Source organism: Rhineura floridana, chromosome 17 (assembly GCF_030035675.1).
Source record: "Rhineura floridana isolate rRhiFlo1 chromosome 17, rRhiFlo1.hap2, whole genome shotgun sequence".
Classification (NCBI taxonomy): Eukaryota; Metazoa; Chordata; class Lepidosauria; order Squamata; family Rhineuridae; genus Rhineura; species Rhineura floridana.
The window spans coordinates 13,156,246-13,178,794 of NC_084496.1; the positions used below are offsets into that span (position 1 = coordinate 13,156,246).

Below are 22,549 nucleotides of genomic sequence, written 5' to 3' on the forward strand. Positions count from 1 at the left end.
CCTACCGTTCTCACACAATGATGGAAGCAGATTTAGGGCAGGTGGGTCCAAGAACACTAGGGGAGACAGGAAGAATGGGCATCAAGGTGCAGAATTTGGAGACAAGGTAGGCTCCAAACAGTTTGTTAACAGGCACAGTAAGTTTGGGGAGCCATGTCAGGCAAAAGCATCAGTATTCTCTGTAAGTATGAGACTACCGAAGTGCAATTTGAAAAGATCAGAATGCACACCAACAGGCCTACTTCTTGATTTGATGAACTGAACAGTGTATGAATAAATGGGTACACATCCCGAGTAAATTCTGTAGCCTTTGGTTTTTATCAAGAGCAAGCATCCAAAGAGCCACGGCTCAACCCTGGCCCCCTATACCAAAATGTGAAATGGCAGCCCTTCCATTAAGGTAGGTGGGGAACCTGTAGCCTTTCAGATGTCATTGAAGAAACCGTTTTATTGGTTATTGTGTAGTGTATTCCATCCTTTGTACTGTGGTGGTGGTGGAAATCTTCTGTCTGGTCAGGTGAAAATTGGTTTAACTGTCACTGAGTGACCATAACTGACAGCCGAGGAGCGGCTGGAGATAGAACTGTCAGTATGCAGAAGGATGGACAACGTGCACATTTGGATTGGTGTTTGCAGGTTTAGAATTCTTAGTCAAGGCAGTGTGATTGGCTGCGGCTAGACCAGGAAGGCCAGAAGTGAATATATGCCTACTCACTCAAGGGCAGCTAGTGTTTCTTGGTGCTTGGTGGACAGCGGAGAGAAAATGTGTGCTGGAAAGTCAGGTACTCTCCATTTAGTGCAATAAAATAAAAATTAACCAAAGAGCAATGCCCATCTTCGCCCCCGCATAGAACTATAGCCATCCCTGGTGTAGATGATACTATGGGCTGCGTATGGAGTAGAACGTACACCAGAGGGGCATGGGAGCCATTTCCTGGCCTCCTTCACTTCCTAATGTCACAAAGCATACTCTACAATAGGACTATCTAGGCAGAGCATATGCACATATCCTCTCCTTAATTTTGTTGACAGTGGCATGCACAGGACATTTAAGTGTACACATCGCTATCCCAAGCTGGCAGGGAAATGTGTCTGAGCAAAGCACTAATCTTTCAAGTCTTCTATTAATGCCCTGTGAGTACAGGCCCACACACCGCCATTTCCCAGTGTGCACATAATCAATTGCTCAGTTTACAATCTTGGCTGCTCTCATGCTTCTGTGCTCTCTTTATTAGTAATCCCCTGCTCTTTTGCAACTGCAATCCAGGGGATTAAGATTGACAACTGCACAAAGTTTATATATCATCCTTCTGTTCATGTTTTGGTGCACAGACATGTGTGTTTAGTTTATAAAGCAGCAAGACTGAGAAGATAATCTGAGCCATTTTCAGAGAAATGGTAAGCAAAGGTGCAGAGGCTTACATATAGCTCACCTTACACAACGATGTAAAATATACTGCTACTTGAATAGTGCGATATACCAGAGCAAGCACTCACAGAACAAAGATTAACTTTAAGACGCAAGCTGCAAACAGTCCATTTGAACAATTTATTAGAATGCCTGTTTTTACAAGTTTAGAAAAAGAATCCCAGGATTTTTCCTCCTGTGTGTTTTCGCCTGGCTTCCTCATGGTCCATGATGCCAGCTGAAGTTGTCAGCACAATGTACCTATTAAAAAGATCAGGAAAATACTTGTGAGGATTTGTGCTTGAATTCTTTTCTATTTGCAAGCGCAGAAAGAAGGCAACAGGTAAGAACGCATTGCCACAAAAACTAAACGCAAATTTAAATTTTGTATAAATATTTGACAAGCGTAGAGATTAGATTACATGTAAATCACTGTCCATACTGGGTTCAATCCAACTAAATCATTGGGCAAGTGGAACAACTTCCACAAGTGCAACACCCACCCCCAAATCTGCTCTGGAAGGTTGGGGTAATCCCCCAAGCAGATCTGGGGGAGGTATGGGGGAGAAGGAGGGGAAGTTCCACTGCATTCACGCAATGACTTAGCTGATTCTACCAAAAGGAAAGGCTAACGTTACATATGTGCCAGAGTCAGCAGATCAAGTGCTAGTAGTGCTGGCTTTGGATCTAAAATGATGGAACTCCTTACAGAATAGAATCAACTCTAGTCAGCATGCACCTTTCTTGCACTGTGAAGCTAGTGACAAGAAGGAGCTGGAGTAATGTTCACAGCCATGAACCAACCCTATCACAAGCTTCAACATCCAGTTCCATACAGCTAATACTTACCCAAACTGGCGTGAAGGCAGCAGGTTGTTTTGCCACTTTTCCAAATCTTTCAGCTGGACATCAAATCTGGGACTGATCACGCCACACTATCAAACAAAGCAAGGGGGGGTGACTTAACCATTCTTCCAATGTATTATCTGCACAGGCATTGTGCTATTTTGCTTTATTCTAAGCTACCCCAGAAGTTCACCAAAGTAGCTGCACATTTCTTTGCAATATTCTGCTTGGCCGAATCAAGGTAATGCCCTATTATAGATTGTGTAATTTTCCTTATGAGCTAATACATCTACCTTTACTTTTCCAATAAGAAACGGTACAAGTACACTTGTACAGTTTTATCCTGTGAACTTGTAATTTCAGGTTCTAATTGTAGCAATCAAGCCAAAAACTTTGAAGGCGCAGAAGGGCACGTTTGGGAAAATGGAAATATATAAAGCCTAAAATTTACAATTTACAGAACACAATATACCTATTTAAAATTCAGTATCTAAGTATTTATGAAGCAAAAAAGCTCCATGATTATTTTATTCACATTACAAATATAACCCATTTCATAGGTGGAGCAGGAAGCTGTTGTGCCCTAGTGGATCTAAGCATATCAGTTTGCCAGCTGTTTGCCAACTGACTCCAGAGGGATCAAGAAGAAAGAAGAGGATCAACTGGTGACAGCCACTTAAGTGGCATCCTAAGGTCTGTTCTCCAGCCTCAGCCCTAGGAACAATGTAAGTGCTGCATTCTGCTACTAGGCAATGGTTTTTATAGCAGTTTTATCAGCTCAAGTTAGCCTGTGCAGTGGCTGCTGCAGAATATTGACAGGACCAGACGGTCTTAAAGTGATGCTCCTTAAACCTCCATGATTACAGCTGCTTCTTTTCAAGCCGTCCCCATCATCAAACTGCTGCAGGCACTTCCATATAACAGACGTATCAATGTGGGTATGCACACAATCATATTGAGAAAACACATTATGCTTGCTTGCGTGGCTCCTGCACTTAATACATGCCCAAGCCATCTTCCATTTACTCCAAAGGAGAATTTCCTTTAAGGTGAAATGAATGAAAATATATCTGACAACCATATCTTCCAAGATTTAAATCTACTGCAATAAAAGTTAAGACCAGCAGGGCTTAAATGGAAGTCAGATCCTACCTTGTTGAGTCTGCCTGTGAGATTAACAACAATCTTTCCAGCTCTGTGATCATCAATGATCTCAAATTCACCTATATAGCCTGTGAATTGAAGAACAGCGCTCAGTATATTCAAACTTATGCATTATTCAAACAAAATATCATGTCCTATTTAGAACTAAAGCAATCCATTTCCCCTCATGAACTGAACCGCTTGATTATTAGGTCCAAGTAGGTGGGATGCAAGAGCCAGTGAGGCATAGTGGCTTCTATCCGACTGGGACCAAGAAAGCCTGGGTCCAAATCCCTGCTGAGCCATGGAACTTGACTTCAGCAAGTCACTATCTCACAAGATCTCTGATGACAAGATGTCCTTTCCTTGTATTTGTGATGTAAACAGTGTCATTAACTCAATGAAAAGGTGATTACTGTGTCCCGCTTTCTTGGTCTGGGCAGATCTATCTTTCTCTAGGCGAATGGAATTATTACACCACTTTGCAGGATGCACTATGGTACAACCTGATTGTGTTTTTAGGGATTACAGCCAATTATGATCTAAGTACCTATCAATTACTTTCTGAGCTTTTGCAACAGACCACTTGCTAGGATTACATAAATCTACATGATTCCAAAACAAACTCCTCCACTGCATCTTTAGACTGGAGCTAGTTTTGCTGCCTATAGGACGTGGTATTCTGTAATCAAGTATTGGTAAAAACTTTTAATCATGGGTAGCAACAGACTTCTAAAACTGCGTGCGAGCTTTAAGCTATGAACATGCTGTACAAAATTGATTAGGGTCCATAAACTCCTTCACCGTCGTGATTTCTCTCATACAAGATTGACTGTTCCTACAGACTGATCAAATCACTGGTCTTCAACCTTGGGCCCCCAGATGTTGATGGACTACAACTCCCACCATCCCCAGACAAAATGGTCAACAGTTAGGGATGATGGGAGTTGTAGTCCATCAACATTCAGGGACCCAAGGTTGAAGACCAGTGGATTAAACGGAACTCCAGGATGTGAGATCTGCTTGCTACTTTATTTTATTAGGCCTGCACGTTATGCAAATATGACCTTCAGATACTCCATATTGCAAGATAAAATTCAAAGCAAGATTCTAAAGCTGAACTCTCCGTTATATAGAATCTTCATTATGTGTCTCCTAGGGACGATTCTATGCTGTACAAAGCTGCTAATACTTGTTATCATTACTCAAATTGTGTATCATTAGACTCAAATTGTATATGTAACGGCGCAGTCCTATGAAGCTAGTCCTGGGTCTACATTTTTTCACTGGTCTTGCCAATCAAGCCTAAAATCCCCCTCTGGCCAAGTTGTATTGGTCTGTGACCAAAATAAAATGTTACTTATTTACTACCTCTGGCCAAGCCCCCCACTTTTTTAAGGCTACCATGCACGTTTTTTGGATCATATATATATATATATATATATATATATATATATATATATATATATATATATATATATATATATATCAATTTCTTTCAGTGTTGCTGCTTGTTCTGTTCACTGAGTGTGTTTATGCTAACCATTTCTGCACCCCCACCAACCCCCGAGTACTCTTCTTCAATCACACCAGTCATCTTTAATCGAACCTTTAACATTTTAAAGTAATTCAATCCAGTTTCAAGCTAAGGAGAAGATACCTGAAGGACAAAAATCTGAATCTTTCCTGGGCTATTAGAGATCAGCTTCACATAATTCTGTGGACTTACCATGCTTCATCATCACAGTTAAGAACCGGACAATTACTTTGGAGCATGGTCTGATGAGAACTTGACGTTTTCCACGCTTCTCTGCGTTGTTGATGCTTTTAAGGGCATCTGCCAGAACGTTCATGCGCACCATGATGCCTGTATGGATAAAAACACATCTTTAAATGGGAGGCTGAGTTGCTGACATGTATCAGTAATCTCCAAATGGTGGCTCGCCAGACTACTTCAGGATGCTGGAAGCACTGAGAAGCATAGAGTGCCAATTAAAAGGGTCATCAACATGCACCTTCTCAGGAAATGAAAACATTTGTGGTCTCAAATTTGAAAATATATCATGGATATCAAGTAGCATGCATCATCTGTTGCTACTGCGTGACCACCCTAAACTGCAAATAAAGAATGAATCAAAATCTTTTAGTCGGCTTGGCTAGATAACACTGCAAGCTTTCAGGCCATACAGCTCTTCCTAAGATAAAAATGTTTAGGGCAGTTTCACTCTTAACAGTTTTCAGCAGTAGTAAGTTGATATAATCGCTTCAGTCACTGCCAACTACAGAAAGTACCGACTACCGTATAGCATGAATTGTCTTGGTAAGTCTTATATTGCAAGTGCGCTGCATGTATTTTAGAATAGCTTAATCTCCATATATAAGAATACACACACACACCTCTTAACGAGCAATGTCTGAAAAGGCTTTTAAGAATACAAATATAAACCACCAGGCACTTTTTCAAGGCACATTATAACAGATCTTAAGACTTTAGGGGAGGACCTTGATTTTAATTTGATGCTCAGCCTGCTTTGATATTACTTTATTCCAGTAAAATCACTCATGTTTTGGCCCTAAGACTTGAGCCAACACCATGGACAAGATCCAGCCTACGTTAAGCAAATATCTCCACTGATTCCTGCATTTAAATCACTTTCATCAATATCAACTAGCCTTAAAAGTTTAGTTATCTTTAGCTGCTCAACAGAGGAATAGCAAAATAGAAGCATGTAGACTGTTACATCATGCAGTGCCATAAATCAAGGGATTAATTGGAAGTGCTGCTATTTTCCTAGAGCTCTAGCAATCCAAAATTACAGTTAATGTAGATTTACTCCAGCCTCACAATCTAGTTCACAAAAGTTACTTAGCCCAACTACTTATACAGTTACTTCTGGCAGATCAACAGGTTAAACACACACAAAAAAGATAATTGCCTTCTGTTTAGAAGAGCTGCCCAGGTTGATTGCATGAAGGCTATTGTTACATGGAGTCACAACCAGGAGAGCAACTATCTACAAGCCTATTTGTGCAGTGCCGTTAGGAACCTGCCTTATACTGAGTCAGACCAGGATTTCTGACTGGGTTCTTTCCCAGTCCTACTTGGAGATGCCAGGAATTGAACATGGAACCTTCTGCACGCAGATGCTCTGCCACTGATGGTATGTTCCACTGGGGTACCCTTCCACTGGGGTATGTTCATACTTACATGCCCCACAGCACACACTGTTACTTTAAAATTTAAGACCTGCTTGTGAGTGAGATATGATGGCATGGTGAGGCTGTGGAGTTGCTTTTCCTAGACATCATACGGTCATCAGGAATGCATTAGTTATTCTCCATCAAGACACCGGAGCTGGATTGGAGGTGCCTTCCAAGACCACACAGTTGTTTTTAAGACACAGCCACATTTTATCCCTAGAAAGACCTTCACCCTAACATGTACTCATCACTACCATATGGAGATAAAAGGGGAGGCACTTTTTCAGGGCAAAAGAAAAAATGCTGGGAACTGACAAATTGTTCCTGTGATCCTACATATGATGTCTCTCACCCCAAAACACATTAATATAGTCAATATTGTTTAATTTGGGTCAAACCAAGGAGGTCTAATTGTGGCACTAGTCACATACAGAGCAGCAATGTTCAGAGACACTATTGGATGCCAACTGCTGGGGAGCAACAGTGAGGGAGGGCTATTGCCTTCACACCCTGCTTGTGGGCTTCCCAGAAGAATCTGATTGGCCACAGTGGGAAACAAGACACTGGCCAAGACAGCCGTTTGGTATGATCAACCATGGCTTCTCATGTACCACAATTTTTTGCTTTCACTGCAACCAGCCAATCCAGCAATCCTTTAGAATTTTAACACAGCTATGCTAGTGCATTTTACAATGAGAGTACCACAAGAGATGGGGGTTCTCTCCCCCCTGCTCACTGCTTACCAGTAGTAACATTAGTCTGCACGTATAGGAGTAGGTGGCGGGCCAATACTTTCCCCAATCTGATGATCACAAAATTATAAAGCTACCTTATAAGCACGTAGTAAGACAAACCACCCCGTTTAGGAACTGGCGTGCAGCACGAGCCAAAGACCCCATCCTTTACTGTTCCAATAACGGATCCAGGCATCCAGTGTTTTCAAGGGGCAATCCAAAGCGGAATGCCATCTCTTGCCCACCCCTGTAGAGCAGAAGGCAGCAGCAAGCAAGCCGGCCACTCCGAACAAGCTGGTGCAAGCATCCATTTCTTTCGAAGAACTCAAACCGCAAGTCCCTCGATGTTCGACGGGGTTTACTCCCGGGAAAACGCGCGTGTCAAGTTGCAACCCAAGACTCTTGGCGCGTAAATACGCCGCCGGGGCACCCATTCTTTGCAAACAAGCACCTTCCACCGCTTCTCCCCGCCTGCCTGCAGGCCAAGGCCTCCCCGCTCAAGCACAGCCCGCCAGGAGAGCTCTCCCTCTGCTCCCAGCCCCCAGTCCAAGGCGTCCCTCTCCCACCCCCCGCTCCATTCAGGCGACCACCGCGAGGGCCAGGACCAGCGCGCCCATCTCCAAATAAGCCGCGCGCGTCGAGCGGAGTCCCAGCTTCCCGAATCCGGGGCGACAGCGACCCAAGGAAGCAGGATGGATTCGATATACGACGGATACCTCCCGGGAACAGCCATCGCTTGCTACTCACCGGTGCAGCAATATGGCGGAAAAAGGAAGGCGGCCGGGCGCGCGCGGGGTGTTATGGGAAATCGAGGCGGTAGAACAACAAGGAAGTGAAGGAGATTATCGCGAGATCTTCCTCTTCGCCTGGTTAAAATGTACTAGGAAGGCTTCCGTCCAGGCAATTCTATAGCTGGCTTAGCCTTAAACCGTAGAGAACAAAAAGTTTAGAGAAAAAGCAGACCAACACCCCAACACATATGCACACGATCTCTAATAGGGATATTATATTTATTTACTTATCAAAAATATTTCTATATCGCTATTCATAAAAAACTATCAAAACAGTTTACAACATATATAAACAGAATAAAACCATATAAAAATTCAAAATCAGAAATCATTTGTTAACTATTGCTGAAAGATACTTTCTCAAATGGCTTCATAAGCCTGGTGACATAGAAAGTTTTCAGCAGGCATTTTAAAAAATCAGAACAGAAGGCACCTGCTGATTTTTTCTTGGCAGAGCTGTCCACAGGCCTGGGCCAATGACACTAAAGACTCGATTTGTCAACTCGATTGTTGACAAATGAGCCTCGCCAACTTGGGGGATGACTGAACTACATTGCAGGACTGTTGTAAATTGCTCTCTCGGCTGACCACCAAACCTTTCTGCAGCCCCTGCCCACCCAAAATTGAAATACGAAGCTGATGGACTGTACTGGCATTAGAATTTGCATTGGCATGGCTATTTCATAAATGTTTTCAAAGTTTTAAATTTTACGTGGAGGAAGATATCTTTTAGATTGTTAAGAGTAGAAAGAATACAGTATTCTGCTTCACTTCCGCAAAGTATTCTCGATGGCGACGTCCCGAATGTTACCGGAAGCCCAGCCTGTGTGCCACTCTATATTTTTCTATCTCTAAGGCGTAAAGTCATGGCTTCTGGAGCGGGTTCCCGACAGCCCTTTCAGTTCTGGTATCCAGTAGCAACCACAAAACGCTTCCGGAAAGGGGACGGGGACAGACGGTGTTTTAGGTAAGCACCATAGATCCGCTTCCTTCCTTTATTTCTCGCCTGAGGGCGCTGGAGCATGAAATTACTATATACGAATTGCATTTTTATCCCGCTTCCACCACCTCCAGGTGCTAAAACGCTACATTTGTGCATTTTTCTCGTCCTCAATTTTATTCTCACAACCCCCCTCTGTGAGGCGGGTTAGGGCAGGTGCAGGCACCGAGTCCAATGTCGCCCAGGAGGTTGCGCGGATGAGTAGAGATTGGAACATTGCGGTTTACTGACGCTCAAAAACATTTTATAAGGTTTCTTTAGGGCAAGAGGGGGCGAGGAGATTTGTTGCACCGACTGTTACTGTGCCCAGAGAGTTAGGGTACTGTCCACATTTAACTTAACGGAATCCTCTTTAAAAATATATGTACCTGAATATTTCCTCTTTTGTTTCTCGTTAAAGGCAGTGACTATCCATTATCAAAGGAATTTGAAAATGTTTTCCATCTTATTTGATTTAGCATATACAACTTCGACTTGTCTATCCTCATCTCAGGCTACATGACCTCTGTCATAAGAGCTTGACAGCCCTGCTGGATCAGGCCAAAGGCCCATCTAGTCCAGCATCCTGCTCTGTGTCCAACCAGATGCTTATGGGAAGCCCATAAGCAGAACCGGAGTGCAAGAGCCCTCTCCCCTCCTGCGTTTTCTAGCAACTGATATGCAACAGCGGAAGGAGTACATCATTTTGCAGCAACAGTCCCTCTAACTTGAGCTAATTCTGACCTTATTGCTACAACCTAGTTGTACTGGAGAGAGCACTGAGCTGTATAGCTGTTACCTGACTTTGCACTAGAAAGGTAATTCAAGGGGCATCATTCCATTGGAAGATGTAAACGCTTCTCAAACATTTATTTAAAAGGTGGGAAAGGTTCCTAACACAACCAGCTGAGGTAGGTCTGGCATGGGGAACCTTTTACAGCCCAAAGGCTGCATTCTTTTCTCAGCACTACATGCCAATGCTGGGCAGAGCAACAAATCTACACGTTGGTGTAACAATCACTAGAAGCTAAAATGATGAAACTGAGGTTATCATACTTTGGACACATCATGAGAAGACATGATTCACTAGAAAAGATAATGCTTGGAAAAACAGAAGGGAGCAGAAAAAGAGGAAGACCAGACAAGAGATGGATTGATTCCATAAAGGAAGCCACAGACCTGAACTTACAAGATCTGAACAGGGTGGTTCATGACAGATGCTCTTGGAGGTCGCTGATTAATAGGGTTCACCATAAGTCGTAATCGACTTGGGGGCACATAACAACACAGTAGGTTAGTTTCTTTACACACCTCTATCCTCCATTCAGAGAAAGGATTATTAGAGCTCAAGGACACATTCCAGATGGGGGCGGGGGACTAGGGTGCAAAGCAGGGTCAGTGAAGGGTGTGATCAGGAAAAAGGAGTGTGGCCTAGGGAGAATTTTAAAGAGGCCAAATAGAGACCTGGAGCCCACCCAAGCTAGGCCCTACACATTGTATATAACAAGTATAACAAGCAGTTGTGGAAATGTTTTCAGCCTCCAAAGTTGTTGAATGAGGCATTTCCCAAGCAGATAGTTCTACCAACAGGCAAAGTACAATTTGAAATACGTGCAACACAAAGTGGAAAATTACTTGAGGGGAGCCTCAAGGCCTCAGCAACAGGCTTTGAAGGAAAGGGCAGTCAGAGAGTAGAGCGTAGTCTACTGTTAGATTTCAGGTGATTTGCAATTAGGTCAGTAAGTGTTTAGGACTTGCAAGGCAGAAACAATATCAGCAACAAAAACTTATTTTCCTCTTAAACTAGGCTGCTGAAATCAAGAAAACCTGAGAAGAGTAGATTTGACTGAAAAAAATTGTGTTTCTGGCACCAAAATAAGATTCCTAGACTGAACATATGCTGAGAGCACCTTGTTATGCAGTTCTGCGTCTGCATTCCTAAGCCACAATTTTGCACCTGGCTCTTAGTTGTTCTAGTCAAAGGCACACTAAAAGCCTGAAGACTGCTCACTCTTGTTTTAAGACATCACTGATTAGGTCCAATATTGCAAACTTTCTTTTCCTGCTTAGATTAATGGAGAAAACGGGCTTTACAGACACATTCAATAAGATTAATTCAACCATTTTTTCTTCTATTAACATTTTTATTCAACTTTTAGCCTTCTAGATATACATTTATCATTTACCTACATTAAATATCAATGCAATCAAAATGCCAGCAATGGGGTGGGGCGGGGCAAGGGGAAGGGCAATACATGGAACTTGTTTCCCCTCCTTCCAAGAGTCCTTTCTCTACCTGCCCACAAGTCCTCTTCCTTATTTTCCCTTCACATAAAACATTGCACTCCTATTCAAGTTAGGTAAATGGTTTAGGTATCCTGTCTAAAAATAAATATACAAAATGGATGGGGGGCTGTAGGACTTACGGGAAGATGTGATGTTGTCAAAGGAATTTGACTCACTGTATTCCAGTGAGTCACTTACCACCAAAGCACTCCAAAATTGTTTATTTCAGTTTTCTAATTTCTATTTATTTAATACATCACCTTGTTGCTAATGTGCATAACTACTAGATACAGGAGTTGCCATAGCTAATTTCCAATTATTAATTCACTTGGCCGCTATAAATTCTCTTTGTCCAGGACTTGTGTGCTGCTGCTAACTCCCAAATGGGAGATATTACCAAATATGTATTCATGAATTAGAAAAACTCACTACAATGATAACCAAGTTAGCATACTGAAATATTTCAATCTAAGGAGCAGTAATAAGCAATCTTGCTCCTTATATCGCCAGAAGAAAGCCTACACCAGGGATGTCTCTTTTCACTGGCCTTTGCAGAGATCTAGTGAAGTTGCTCTAATGAATTTGAAAATGGTTTTCCATTGGTTTGGGAAAACACAATGTCCTGACCACAAAAGAGATCCAATGGAGGGATCTTTAAATGTTGTAAATGACCATTGTGTCCTGATGCAGATAAGCTGTGTGAACTATATTACCCATTAGTGTGGCAGCCAAAATTGAGCAATACCTCCTCACACACCCCAGGATTCAAAAATGTTTGATGTATGTGAACAAAAATAAGTTATTAATTGGCCCATACTAGTAAAAAGTAGGAGAGAGGTGATAAAAACATTACATAGTTCTAGCTACAACACATTCTGTCCTTGGCTGCCAACATAGTTATGTCCTTTGGGGCTTCACTGGAGGCCAGATGAAGCAACAGCAGTTTAAAAGCTGTACTTATATAGATACTTTCCTCAAAAAAGTTTACTGAATTTCAACATTTCATAGAAAATTGTAACTAAGATTGGGAACTTAGAATGAGACAGAACTACAATATGTAAGGCAGTAATGTAAGCAGCAGGTCTCCTTTTGCCAAGTAAAAATGCCAAAAAGATAACAAAACTTCAAGATTTCTCAAGGCTATATTTTCTAAGATAACACTGTTCATCAATTTACAATTAAGACAGAAATCTGTCTGTTAAACACAAATTTAAGATGCCTATCATTTTATAAACTCTTTTACTTAAGAAATGCGTAATAAAAACAAAATAGCATTAAGAAAACACAAATAACTCCGAAGACTTGTTGGCAAGACAGATGCATCAAGTACAGCATGATTTTATATAGACCACATTTTTTAAAAAACTACAGACATGTTACACAACACCAGAACTACAGCAATTTAAATAACAGAAGCAGTAAAGTTGACTGTGCATCCTGACTTTTCCATTCAATTTCAGTGCAGTTAAGTTGTAATACAGAGCTACAACTACAACTTGGATACAGTTTAGGAGCCCTGTTTATTGAAATCACCTGTGGCCTACAACTTTGTAAGTTTATCAGTTTAACCTAGAGTGTATCATGAAGAAAATCTAGACAGTCCAGAGAGCCCTCAAAATGCTCAGTAGGAATGGAGAATGTTAACTGGTGCTTTCCACCCAAAAAAGTAACAAGACATCTTTACACAATTATAATCTACCACCACCAGTTGTTACTGATCAATCTTATTACTGAAGTTGCTAGTCACAGTTACTGTAAGAATGACTGTTAGCAGACTGTATGTGTGTGACTGAGGGACCATACAGTTCCTATTTAAATAGTATAAGAAGGGCCCCTATTTAAAATTAAAAAGCGATGACTGAAATAAGCACTTCTATACTATTAAACACACAACAATTCACTGAATTGTTCCCAGAACACAATTATACTATAGAGTAAATTATCAAGCAAAGCTTCATTCATTTTTCTTCTCCTTTTGCTTGAGGAGTTTGTTGACCTCCCTTTTTGCCATTCCAGCATATTTTGAAATTATGCCATGTTTGTTTAATCCAGGAAACAACAAGAAGCAGCTCACTGAAAGAAAGTAAAAACAAGAACTCAAGTTTTTATCACCTGCGTTCTGCAAATGCATTCTTCATATTTGCTCATGAATTTATGCTGGAATCAATTCATTGTATAACTATTTTCTCTGTTCTCTATTGGTAAGAACACAGCAATGCATTATTCTGCACCATCACACTGCTTACCAATAATGTAGGTGAGGAAGAGGTTATGAACTTGCTGTCCTATCCAAGCAATCACAGCTAACGAACAGAGCGTTGTCATGAAATACTAGGAGAGATAAGAAAGGTAGCAGTTCATAAAAATAGCTTCTAAAGGAGTAAGATGACAGCCACCTCTCTAAGCATCTCCCCTGCTGCTATTAAAAATATGGATGATTAGCACTTGGATCCTAAATGAATAAATATACAAACACACACTTGGCAGTATCTCATTCAATTAAGTAGAAATTGCTTCCAAGCAAGCACAATTTAGGAGCTTAGCCTAGATTATTAGTAGCTTGTTGGGTGTATTGGGAAGATGTTCTAAACTGCAGGCAGGGAAGACATTCACATACCACTATAATAACTGTTCTGAAAACTGAAGCAAAAAAAAGAAGCTGAAACTACAGGGGGGGGAGGAATCCCATGTCAAATGTCCAAATCAGGATACCATAAAGAAGTTTAATCAGTTGGTGTGTGCACATATTAAAGTTTGCATTTCAAGACTGAACTACAATTTAAATTTTAAAAAAAGGATCCGCATTTAAAAATGTAATTTCACTAAAAATCTTTGTTTTAATACACATAAGGCAGAAGCACATAAATTACCATTTTGGGCTTTTCCTCCTTAAATGTGAAAAGGCGTTTCCACCAACCAACAATCCTGCGCCGTGTTTTCACCAGGTTGCTACAGATTTCATGGAATCGTTGCTGTTGTTCAGTAGTCCTTTAAAGAAAGTATTTTAAGCAAACCTATTGATATCATAACATCTCATCTAAAGCAAAGAACTTAACACTGCACACTTCCAAATAAGCAGCCAGTCTCCTCCCACCCTCCCCCCAGTTCAAAATTTGATGCCATTTTATTGTCCCATTCATATATGTACAGTATATTTTCTCTCAGCTCTCCCTCCTTATATAACTATTGTTGTTATGGCTATCAACAAATCCAAGAACGGATGGATCATGTGTGTTTTAATGGAGTAAAATTTGCATTAATTTGCAATTGGCACATGCATTCTGAATGACGAGATATTACGAAGAATTGATCAAACTGCAAATCTGAGCCTTATTAAGACAGAATCTATCAGGACAGTTGTTGATATGTTGCAAGAATGACTGATCAGCAAATCACTATTTCAAGCAGTGAGGATCTTCAGCTACCTCAAAACTTTCAGTATGGCAACATCTTTATATACGTTTACACCACAATAAACAACCTCACACAGTCATTTGAAGGCCACAGCTATTTTTACTATACTATTGATGTGCATGGTGCTATACAGGGTAACATAATGAGGGCGAGGAAGAGATGGGTTGCTGCCCCAAAGACCTTGCAGTCTAAACATCGGCTATATAGGCAAAAATATCAAATGAAGAGGAAGAGACAACAAGACCCTTCACACAATTCTTGTTGTTTCTCTGTACTGTTTATTCTCATTTTTTAAAGAGCACTAGGTAACAGGAGTTTTGTTCAGGACTGATGCAAATAGTTCATGTAACAATGGGCAGATGAATGTCCATTTCTATTATTGTTAAATTTTATACTTAATGGACACAACAAAAGTGCAACAGGTAGTTTTTTATTTAGTCCTCAAGCAACTTACCATTTACTAGAGCCAAAAATTCTAGGAGCAAGAGCAGGTACTAGGTAGTCAGCCAAGCAAAGCAACATAACAAAACAAGAAACACCTGAAAGAACAGATGGGTCCAAGTAGTAGATCATCCTGTGGGGGCAAGAGAACAGGGTGTTACCTAGATGGCATTACACTTAACACTTAGATAAAAGGAGGGTAGATAATTGGTGGCCCTTCAGATGTTCTGTTTCTCATCAGCCCCAGCCTACATGGCCAGTGGTCAGGAAAGATGGGAGTGGGAATCAGTGTGAAGAAATCCTGTTTGTTTAAACTGTTTTTAATGGGTATTGTGTAATGTATTCGGTCACTTGTATTGTAATATACACTGTAATATATTTGATGAAGGACATATTTTGCCTGGTCAGGTGAAAGTTGACCAGGTGAAAAGCTGGCTTTACTGTCGCTGGGTGACCTTAACTAACAGGTGAGATGGAGCTCTCAATATGCAAAACAAGGATTGACTGTATGCATCTTCTGATTTGCGGTTTAAGGTTTAAAATTCTTAGTTAAGACAATGTGATTGGCTGGGGCTACAGTAGGAGGGCCAGAAGTGAATATATGGCTCGGTACTAGTCAGTCAGGGGCAATCCATGTTGGTTGGTGCTCGTGGTGGACAGCCAGAAGAAGACAATAGCAGAGGAAAAGAGGATACAAAACTACAACTACTATAACAACTAATGCAACTACTATTACAGCTACTAATGATGATGATTTCATACTGCCATCTTATCAATTTTTGCAATATTTTGCATTGGTCTTTAATTTCTGCAGTCAGACATTGCATATGACGTATATGCTGTCATTTTATAGTTTTCCCCACATCATGTTTCAGTTTTTCAGATGGTAATTTATCTAGAAAGCATTTTATTCCTAAATGTTTCTGTTGCTCTTTCCTACCTTTCCCAGCTAATAGGCCCTTTCATGAAATCAGATGACTAGGAAAACACCCAGTTTTGAATGCATAATTGTTTTTTATAGTAACATTGTATGTCCAGCTGCATGAAACATGCCATGTACTTTTCCTATAGCATAGCAGTACTAAGTACCTTTAGGAAATGTAGCTAATTTAGTTTTCTTTAGCATATTTTTGTAACATCCTCTCCAATAACTTACAGAAAAATGAAGGAAACTACAGCAATCATAGCAGGTGGAAACCATGGTTTTTCCCAGCGAAGGATTTTGTCGGTCACTAGAATCACTTCACCCCATCCTTGCAACTGTTCTTCCAAGCCAGCTGTCTCTGCAGCCTGTGAACAAAAGCATGTTAACATAGGTAATTGCCCTAAGCAGAAAATGTTTACACAATGCAATTATCATCATCACTGGGTGACCTTGGATCAGTCACTGCCTCTCAGCCTCAGAGGAAGGCAATGGTAAACCACCTCTGAATACCACCTACTATAAAAACCCTATTCAATCCACCTGTTTTAAAACAGTATATATGAGATCTAAAGGGAACCTCAGCCAGTAATCTGGCTGCTGTATTTTGGACCAGGTGAAGTTTCCGAGTCATCTTCAAGGGCAGCCGCACACAGAGTGCATTGCAATAACCCAACCTGGAAGTTACCAGAGCATAAAGAAGTTACCAGAGCACAGAGCACTGTGGTCAAGTCATGTCTGTTTGAAAGGGGCAAAGCTGATGAGTCAGCCGGGGCTGGAAAAAGTCACAGCCACCAAGACCACCTGAGCTTTCAGTGATAATGTCAGATCCAGGAATACCCCCAAGCGTGGATCTGTTCTTTCCAGGGGAGTACAACCTCATCCAGAACAGGCTCTCCCCATCTCCTGGACATGAGAAGTATGGACACACAACACCTCTGTCTTTTCAGGATTCACACTCAGTTTATTGGCCCATCACTGCCTCTGAGCACTGGTTCAACACCTCAATTGCCTCTCCCGATTCAGATAGGATAGACATAGAGCTGGGTGTCAAGTACATATTGACGGCACCTCACTCCAAATCTCCAGATGACAGCTCCCAGTGGCTTCACATAGATGTTAGATGGCAAGGGGACAAGATGAAACCCTGATGAACACCAAAGGACAGTTCTCATGATGCCAAACTATAGCCTCGCTTAACTACTTATTGGAAGTGGTTCTGGAGGTCTAAGCAGAACCACTGAAACTTAGTGCCCCCAACCCCCAGAAACACTCCAGAAGGATGCCATGGTCAACAGTATCAAAAGCCGTTGAGAGATCAAGGTGAGCAAGCAGGGTGGCATTCCTCCTTTCTCCCAACACATGTCATCAACCAGAGCAGCCAAAGTGGTTTCAGTGGCCAGACTTGAAGCCAGACTGGAATAGATCCAAATAATCAGTTTCATCCAAGCATGCTTAAAGCTGGACCACCACCACCCTCTCAAGTATCTTGCCCCAAAAGGGGATATTTGCCACTGAGTGATACTTGTTTAACACTTCTGGGTTCAGGGAGGTCCTCTTAAGAAGGGGATACACCACCGCCTCCTTCAAGGCTTATATACTTTATGGGGCACACAGGGTACAGTAGGGCCCCACTCATATGGCGGGTTACGTTCCGGACCCCCGCTGTAAAGTGAAAACCACTGTAAAGCAGAACTCATTGAATAGAATGGTGCGAGATGCCCAAAAACCGCCATAAAAGCGGAACAAGCATCCGTATGTGGGGCTTTAGTCTAATTGTGTCTAATTGAGACCGCCTTATTAGCGAAGCGCCATAAAGCAGGGCCCTACCGTATCTTATTTTACGTGGACAAGAGAACTGTTCTACCTTTGCTTTGCGGAACATAACTCAGTTCTTGATGGTTGCATCCTTCTAACTGGTCCTTTTGTATACTTTCATGGAAGATTCACTTTTAAATTATTTTATCTCCATCATGTAACAAAATGCTAAAAAAATCTGATTACTCCCAACCATATTCACAGAATTTTTTTTACATACATAGTGAAGTTTGGAATCGGAGCTCACATAGGAAGAACAGGAAACTCCCACTGGAGGAAGGGGGTTGTGGAGGCAATTTTACCAATTCCTCCTTCTGTAGCCCTTGAAAAGCTGTTCCAGAGGACTGGAGAATCTCCTAGATCAGTAGGGTTAGTGAAAACTGGTGGAAATTGCCTCCCTCTTTTCAAATGGGAACCTCTTTTGCAAATTGAAGAGCAACTCTGGATCTAGTTATTAATATAGTTCATCATGAAGAGCCTTTCTCCTTGCCATTTATTGTTCTGACATCTTGTGAAAACTGCTTTGGGACATTCTTTTGAGTTGTTCCAACTCCAGCTTAACTTTGTTACATTTTCCCAAGAAACTTGGGTGTTAGAACAAAATATTAATTTATCTGGTTTGTGAACCCAGATCTCATAATCATAATTAAGTTTGGGCTGAAGCCTGACAGAAAAGGCAAGAGAATAACTCTGTATAATCTAAATTGCTTTGGGCAAATGCAATCTTTTTTTCTTTTAATTTTGCAAACGATTTATTCTTGAAATTACACTTTTTGCATTATTTTTACTATCCTAATTAGTGTTAAATGCTGTGCAAGATCTCTCTATGCTAAATTGGATTTCCCCAAATTTTAATTAACTGTGAATAGCTGTTATTTTTGACATTTTACACAACCATATTTTGTGCTCATTACTATCACAGCCCAAAATCATAAACTGAAGACCTGTAAACAGGAAGTAGGTAAAAGTTTCATTATGAACCATGAAGGAAAAGAACCACCACTGAGGTCTGCACACCACAAAAAACTCCTGCTAATCTAGAAATTTTAGTTCTTCCACATTTTGAATTCCAATTGCTACTCTTCAACTTTTGTCCATTTCCTAAAACAGCCTTCTCTATGAAAATATACCTGATCAGCAAGAGACAGCTCTATCCATCAAATAATGTTCTTAGATTATTTCTCCCTCCTGAAGTTTAAAGTTGTAAATTTATTCTTGCAGTTGCTGATTTTGTGATATATTGTTCTCATTGTTGTAAGCAGCTCTGAACACAACATTTGTGGAAAGGCAGCATACAAATAAAGTGATAATGATGAATATTGTTGTGCACACATACGTAAAGATGTGAAGGGCCAGAAAACAGTTGTTCCACCTGGGTTCAAATCTCTCCTTGCCCATGAAGCTCACTATAGGTGATCTTGGGCCATACTGCACGCACACACCTTCACTTACTACACGGGATCGTTATAAAATGGGGAAGCCCCCATGTACATTGTCCTGAACTCAGAGGAACGGCAGGATATACACCAAGCATAACACACAGTGAGAAATGTAGCAAATATCACTGTGGATACAAATGATCTTCGTTTCAAAGTCAAGGAGAAGTTAAGCAGCATTAGCACCTCCACTGTTCATTAAGCATCTTGCTCAATCCTATGTACCCAACTTCATCTGCCTATCCCTGAAGCAGCACCACAACTCATTTGACAGCCTAACCAAAGCACCCTGCTTGTTCCTGCTGGCATTAGCATAATCAAGCAGGCCAGGTGTCCTTAATACCACAAAGGGAGATGACAGTGCAGAGTCCTACTGGAGGCACAGGAAAATGAAACCTTTTTAATAAAAAAAAAGTGGTTTGGCTAGCTGCTAGACATTTTTGGATGCATCCCTGAGGGGGAACCGGGGCAATAAAATGACCGACATGATTCATATAAAAGCTAGCAATACATACCCTGCACTCCATCCCCACTTGCCAGAGGGCCCTGCTACCATTACATGGCGTTCCCACAAAACACAGCTGCCCCCGACCGCTTCTAACACCTCGTAATTGATTTTGAATCCTTCCAGACTTTTCAAAACGTGCGATCTGAACTGCACAGCTACCTTGGACAGCCTGGCTTACTCAGCACTTTAATTCTGAGTCAACATGCCTCGAACTGGGCTCGTTCCAGAAGGCTAGTTGCACACTGGCACCACAAAGGCTTTATGGTGGCAGAACTTTTGCAGGCCAGAACCCAGTTTATAAAACACATGAACTGTTATCCATCAGAATTTGTGTGTATGTACACGCATCCATCAATTTGCACACTGGTGGATGCTTATATCTATATATACACATGTACGCACACTGATATGTGACCCTTAACACATGCATGTCTGCGCGTCTTCACACACACTCTCAATAAGCGTCGATGATGGGTAACACCGCAGGCCGTCGGCCCGCAAAAGCGTCTGCCACCTAACACCCGTCTGGCTCGAAGGGTGCCACAAGACACCTCGGCGTGCCCGTTTTCATGCATGGGGTTTCACCCGCAGCCCTCCTCCCCATGCAGCAGTTCGCCGCCGCCTCGCCGAGGAGCTGCAGAAATATAGCGCGACCACCAAACTTAAACGATAACGTCAGGGGGGATTGGGAAGCGGGGGGCCGCCTTTCTGACGAGACGCGGGCACGGAGACAGAAGAGGCAGCCCCTCCCTCTTCCTGCGTACAAACAAGAGCCCGCCCGCCGACGCCCCTTGCAGGATATAGGCAAGGGAAGACCCCACCACCACCTTTTCCTTCACCCACTTCAAAAGGGAAGCGGTGTGTCTGTAAACACACCACCCGAGCGTCCTTCGCCTCAGCGCTCACCCACCAGCTGGTTGGTGCTCCTATTGTCGCCCTCCGCCATTTTGTGTGGCCCAGGCAGCTGCTCGAGGCGGCCTCCTCCTCTCCTTAACTCACACCGTTCACTGCTTAGCTCCGCCTCCTCGCCCTCCCTTTGCCCAAGCACAACCCCTTCCAGCTTCTCCGCTCCACTCCCCGCGTTGAACCGTTCGCGTCGTTCTCGCCCTCCTCTTTTATCAGCTCGGCCCCGCCTCCCCGCCGCCTCCATTGGGTAGAGTGGCCAACCCCACCCACCAATCCATCCATCCCCACCCACCTCGAGCCTCCACACCGCTGATCGTTCTCGTTTGAATTCGGACCTGTAAGCACCCTTCTTCTGCCGTTGATGGCTTCCGGCGCCGTTTGCTTTTCTGACTGACCCCATAAAACATCTTAATAGGGGTGGATGAAAAGTGTAACGCTAACAAGGGTTTTAGGCTGAAACTCCTATAGTCCCTAGGCCAGGCTTTCCCAACTAGTGGGCCACCAGCCTCAGCCAGCATTGTCAATGGTCAGAAAAGATGGAAAATGTGGTCCAACAACATCTGGTGGCCCACTAGTGGGGAAAGGCTGCCCTAGGCGGTAGCCATGTGGACTAGGGTTAATAGTTTTAGTAAACATCTAGACGGCACCATGTTGGCTGTTTCAACTGGGGGAAGGGCCACAGCTCAGCAGGTAGAGCATCTGCTTTGCATGCAGAAGACCCAAAGTTCAAGCCCCAGCAGCTCCGGGTAGGACTGGGAGAGAGTCCTGCCTGAAACCTTGGAAAGCCACTGCCAAGCAGTGTAGATAATACTGAGCTAGACAAACTGAGCTAGATGGCTAAAGTTGACAATGAGGACATTGAATTTGTCAAGGATTATCAATACCTTGGCACAGTCATCAACCAAAATTGAGACAATAGTCAAGAAATCAGAAGAAGGCTAGGACTGGGGAGGGCAGCTATGAGAGAACTAGGAAAGGTCCTCACATGCAAAGATGTATCACTGAACACCAAAGTCAGGATCATTCAGGCCATGGTATTAAACCAGAACTGTCACTAGAAGCCAAAATGATGAAACTGAGGTTATCATACTTTGGACGCATAATAAGGTATGATTCACTAGAAAAGACAATAATGCTGGGAAAAACAGAAGGGAGTAGAAAAAGAGGAAGGCCACACAAGAGATGGATTGATTCCATAAAGGAAGCCACAGACCTGAACTTACAAGATCTGAACAGGGTGGCTCATGACAGATGCTCTTGGAGGTCACTGATTCATAGGGTCACCATAAGTCATAATCGACTTGGAGGCACATAACAACAACAGATGGACCAAGGGTCTGACTCAGTATAAGGCAGCTTCCTATTTGCTTTGTGATTCCCAGATCAGCCAGCTATGGTGTGCAAAGCCAGAATAAGGAAACCACAGCTTGAAGTTACTTTCCAATTCTGGTTGGGAGAGTAAGCGTTGACCATAGTTGGCACATTTGGACATCGCAGCAAACTAGGGTTTGTGTAACAAGAAACTCTGGTACACAGCGATATCAAGCAAAGCTATTAGTGGCCACTAGCAATAGCAGCTATCTTCTGCCTCCATGGTTGGAGACAGTATGCCTCAGAATATCAGTTTCTGGAAACCGCAGGAGGGGAGGGTGCTCTTGTGCTTCTTCTAGGCCTTCCACAGGCAACCATGAGAACAGGATGCTGGACTAGAAATTT

General features: G+C 42.3%; 2 protein-coding genes across 2 annotated transcripts; both read right to left on the reverse strand.

Annotated features, from left to right (window-relative positions):
* Nucleotides 1-1,535: 1,535 nt before the first annotated feature.
* On the reverse strand, nt 1,536-8,166 carry RPS15A (ribosomal protein S15a). The gene is made up of 5 exons (XM_061600008.1): nt 8,080-8,166; nt 5,127-5,264; nt 3,407-3,486; nt 2,258-2,343; nt 1,536-1,669 (listed from the first exon to the last, which is right to left on the reverse strand). The coding sequence occupies exons 2-5, from the start codon at nt 5,257-5,259 to the stop codon at nt 1,576-1,578; spliced, it is 393 nt and encodes a 130-aa protein (XP_061455992.1). The 5' UTR covers nt 5,260-5,264; nt 8,080-8,166; the 3' UTR covers nt 1,536-1,575.
* Nucleotides 8,167-11,225: 3,059 nt separating this feature from the next.
* Nucleotides 11,226-21,016, reverse strand: ARL6IP1 (ADP ribosylation factor like GTPase 6 interacting protein 1). The gene is made up of 6 exons (XM_061599823.1): nt 20,838-21,016; nt 16,400-16,533; nt 15,257-15,376; nt 14,259-14,376; nt 13,635-13,719; nt 11,226-13,461 (listed from the first exon to the last, which is right to left on the reverse strand). The coding sequence occupies exons 1-6, from the start codon at nt 20,871-20,873 to the stop codon at nt 13,343-13,345; spliced, it is 612 nt and encodes a 203-aa protein (XP_061455807.1). The 5' UTR covers nt 20,874-21,016; the 3' UTR covers nt 11,226-13,342.
* Nucleotides 21,017-22,549: the final 1,533 nt, after the last annotated feature.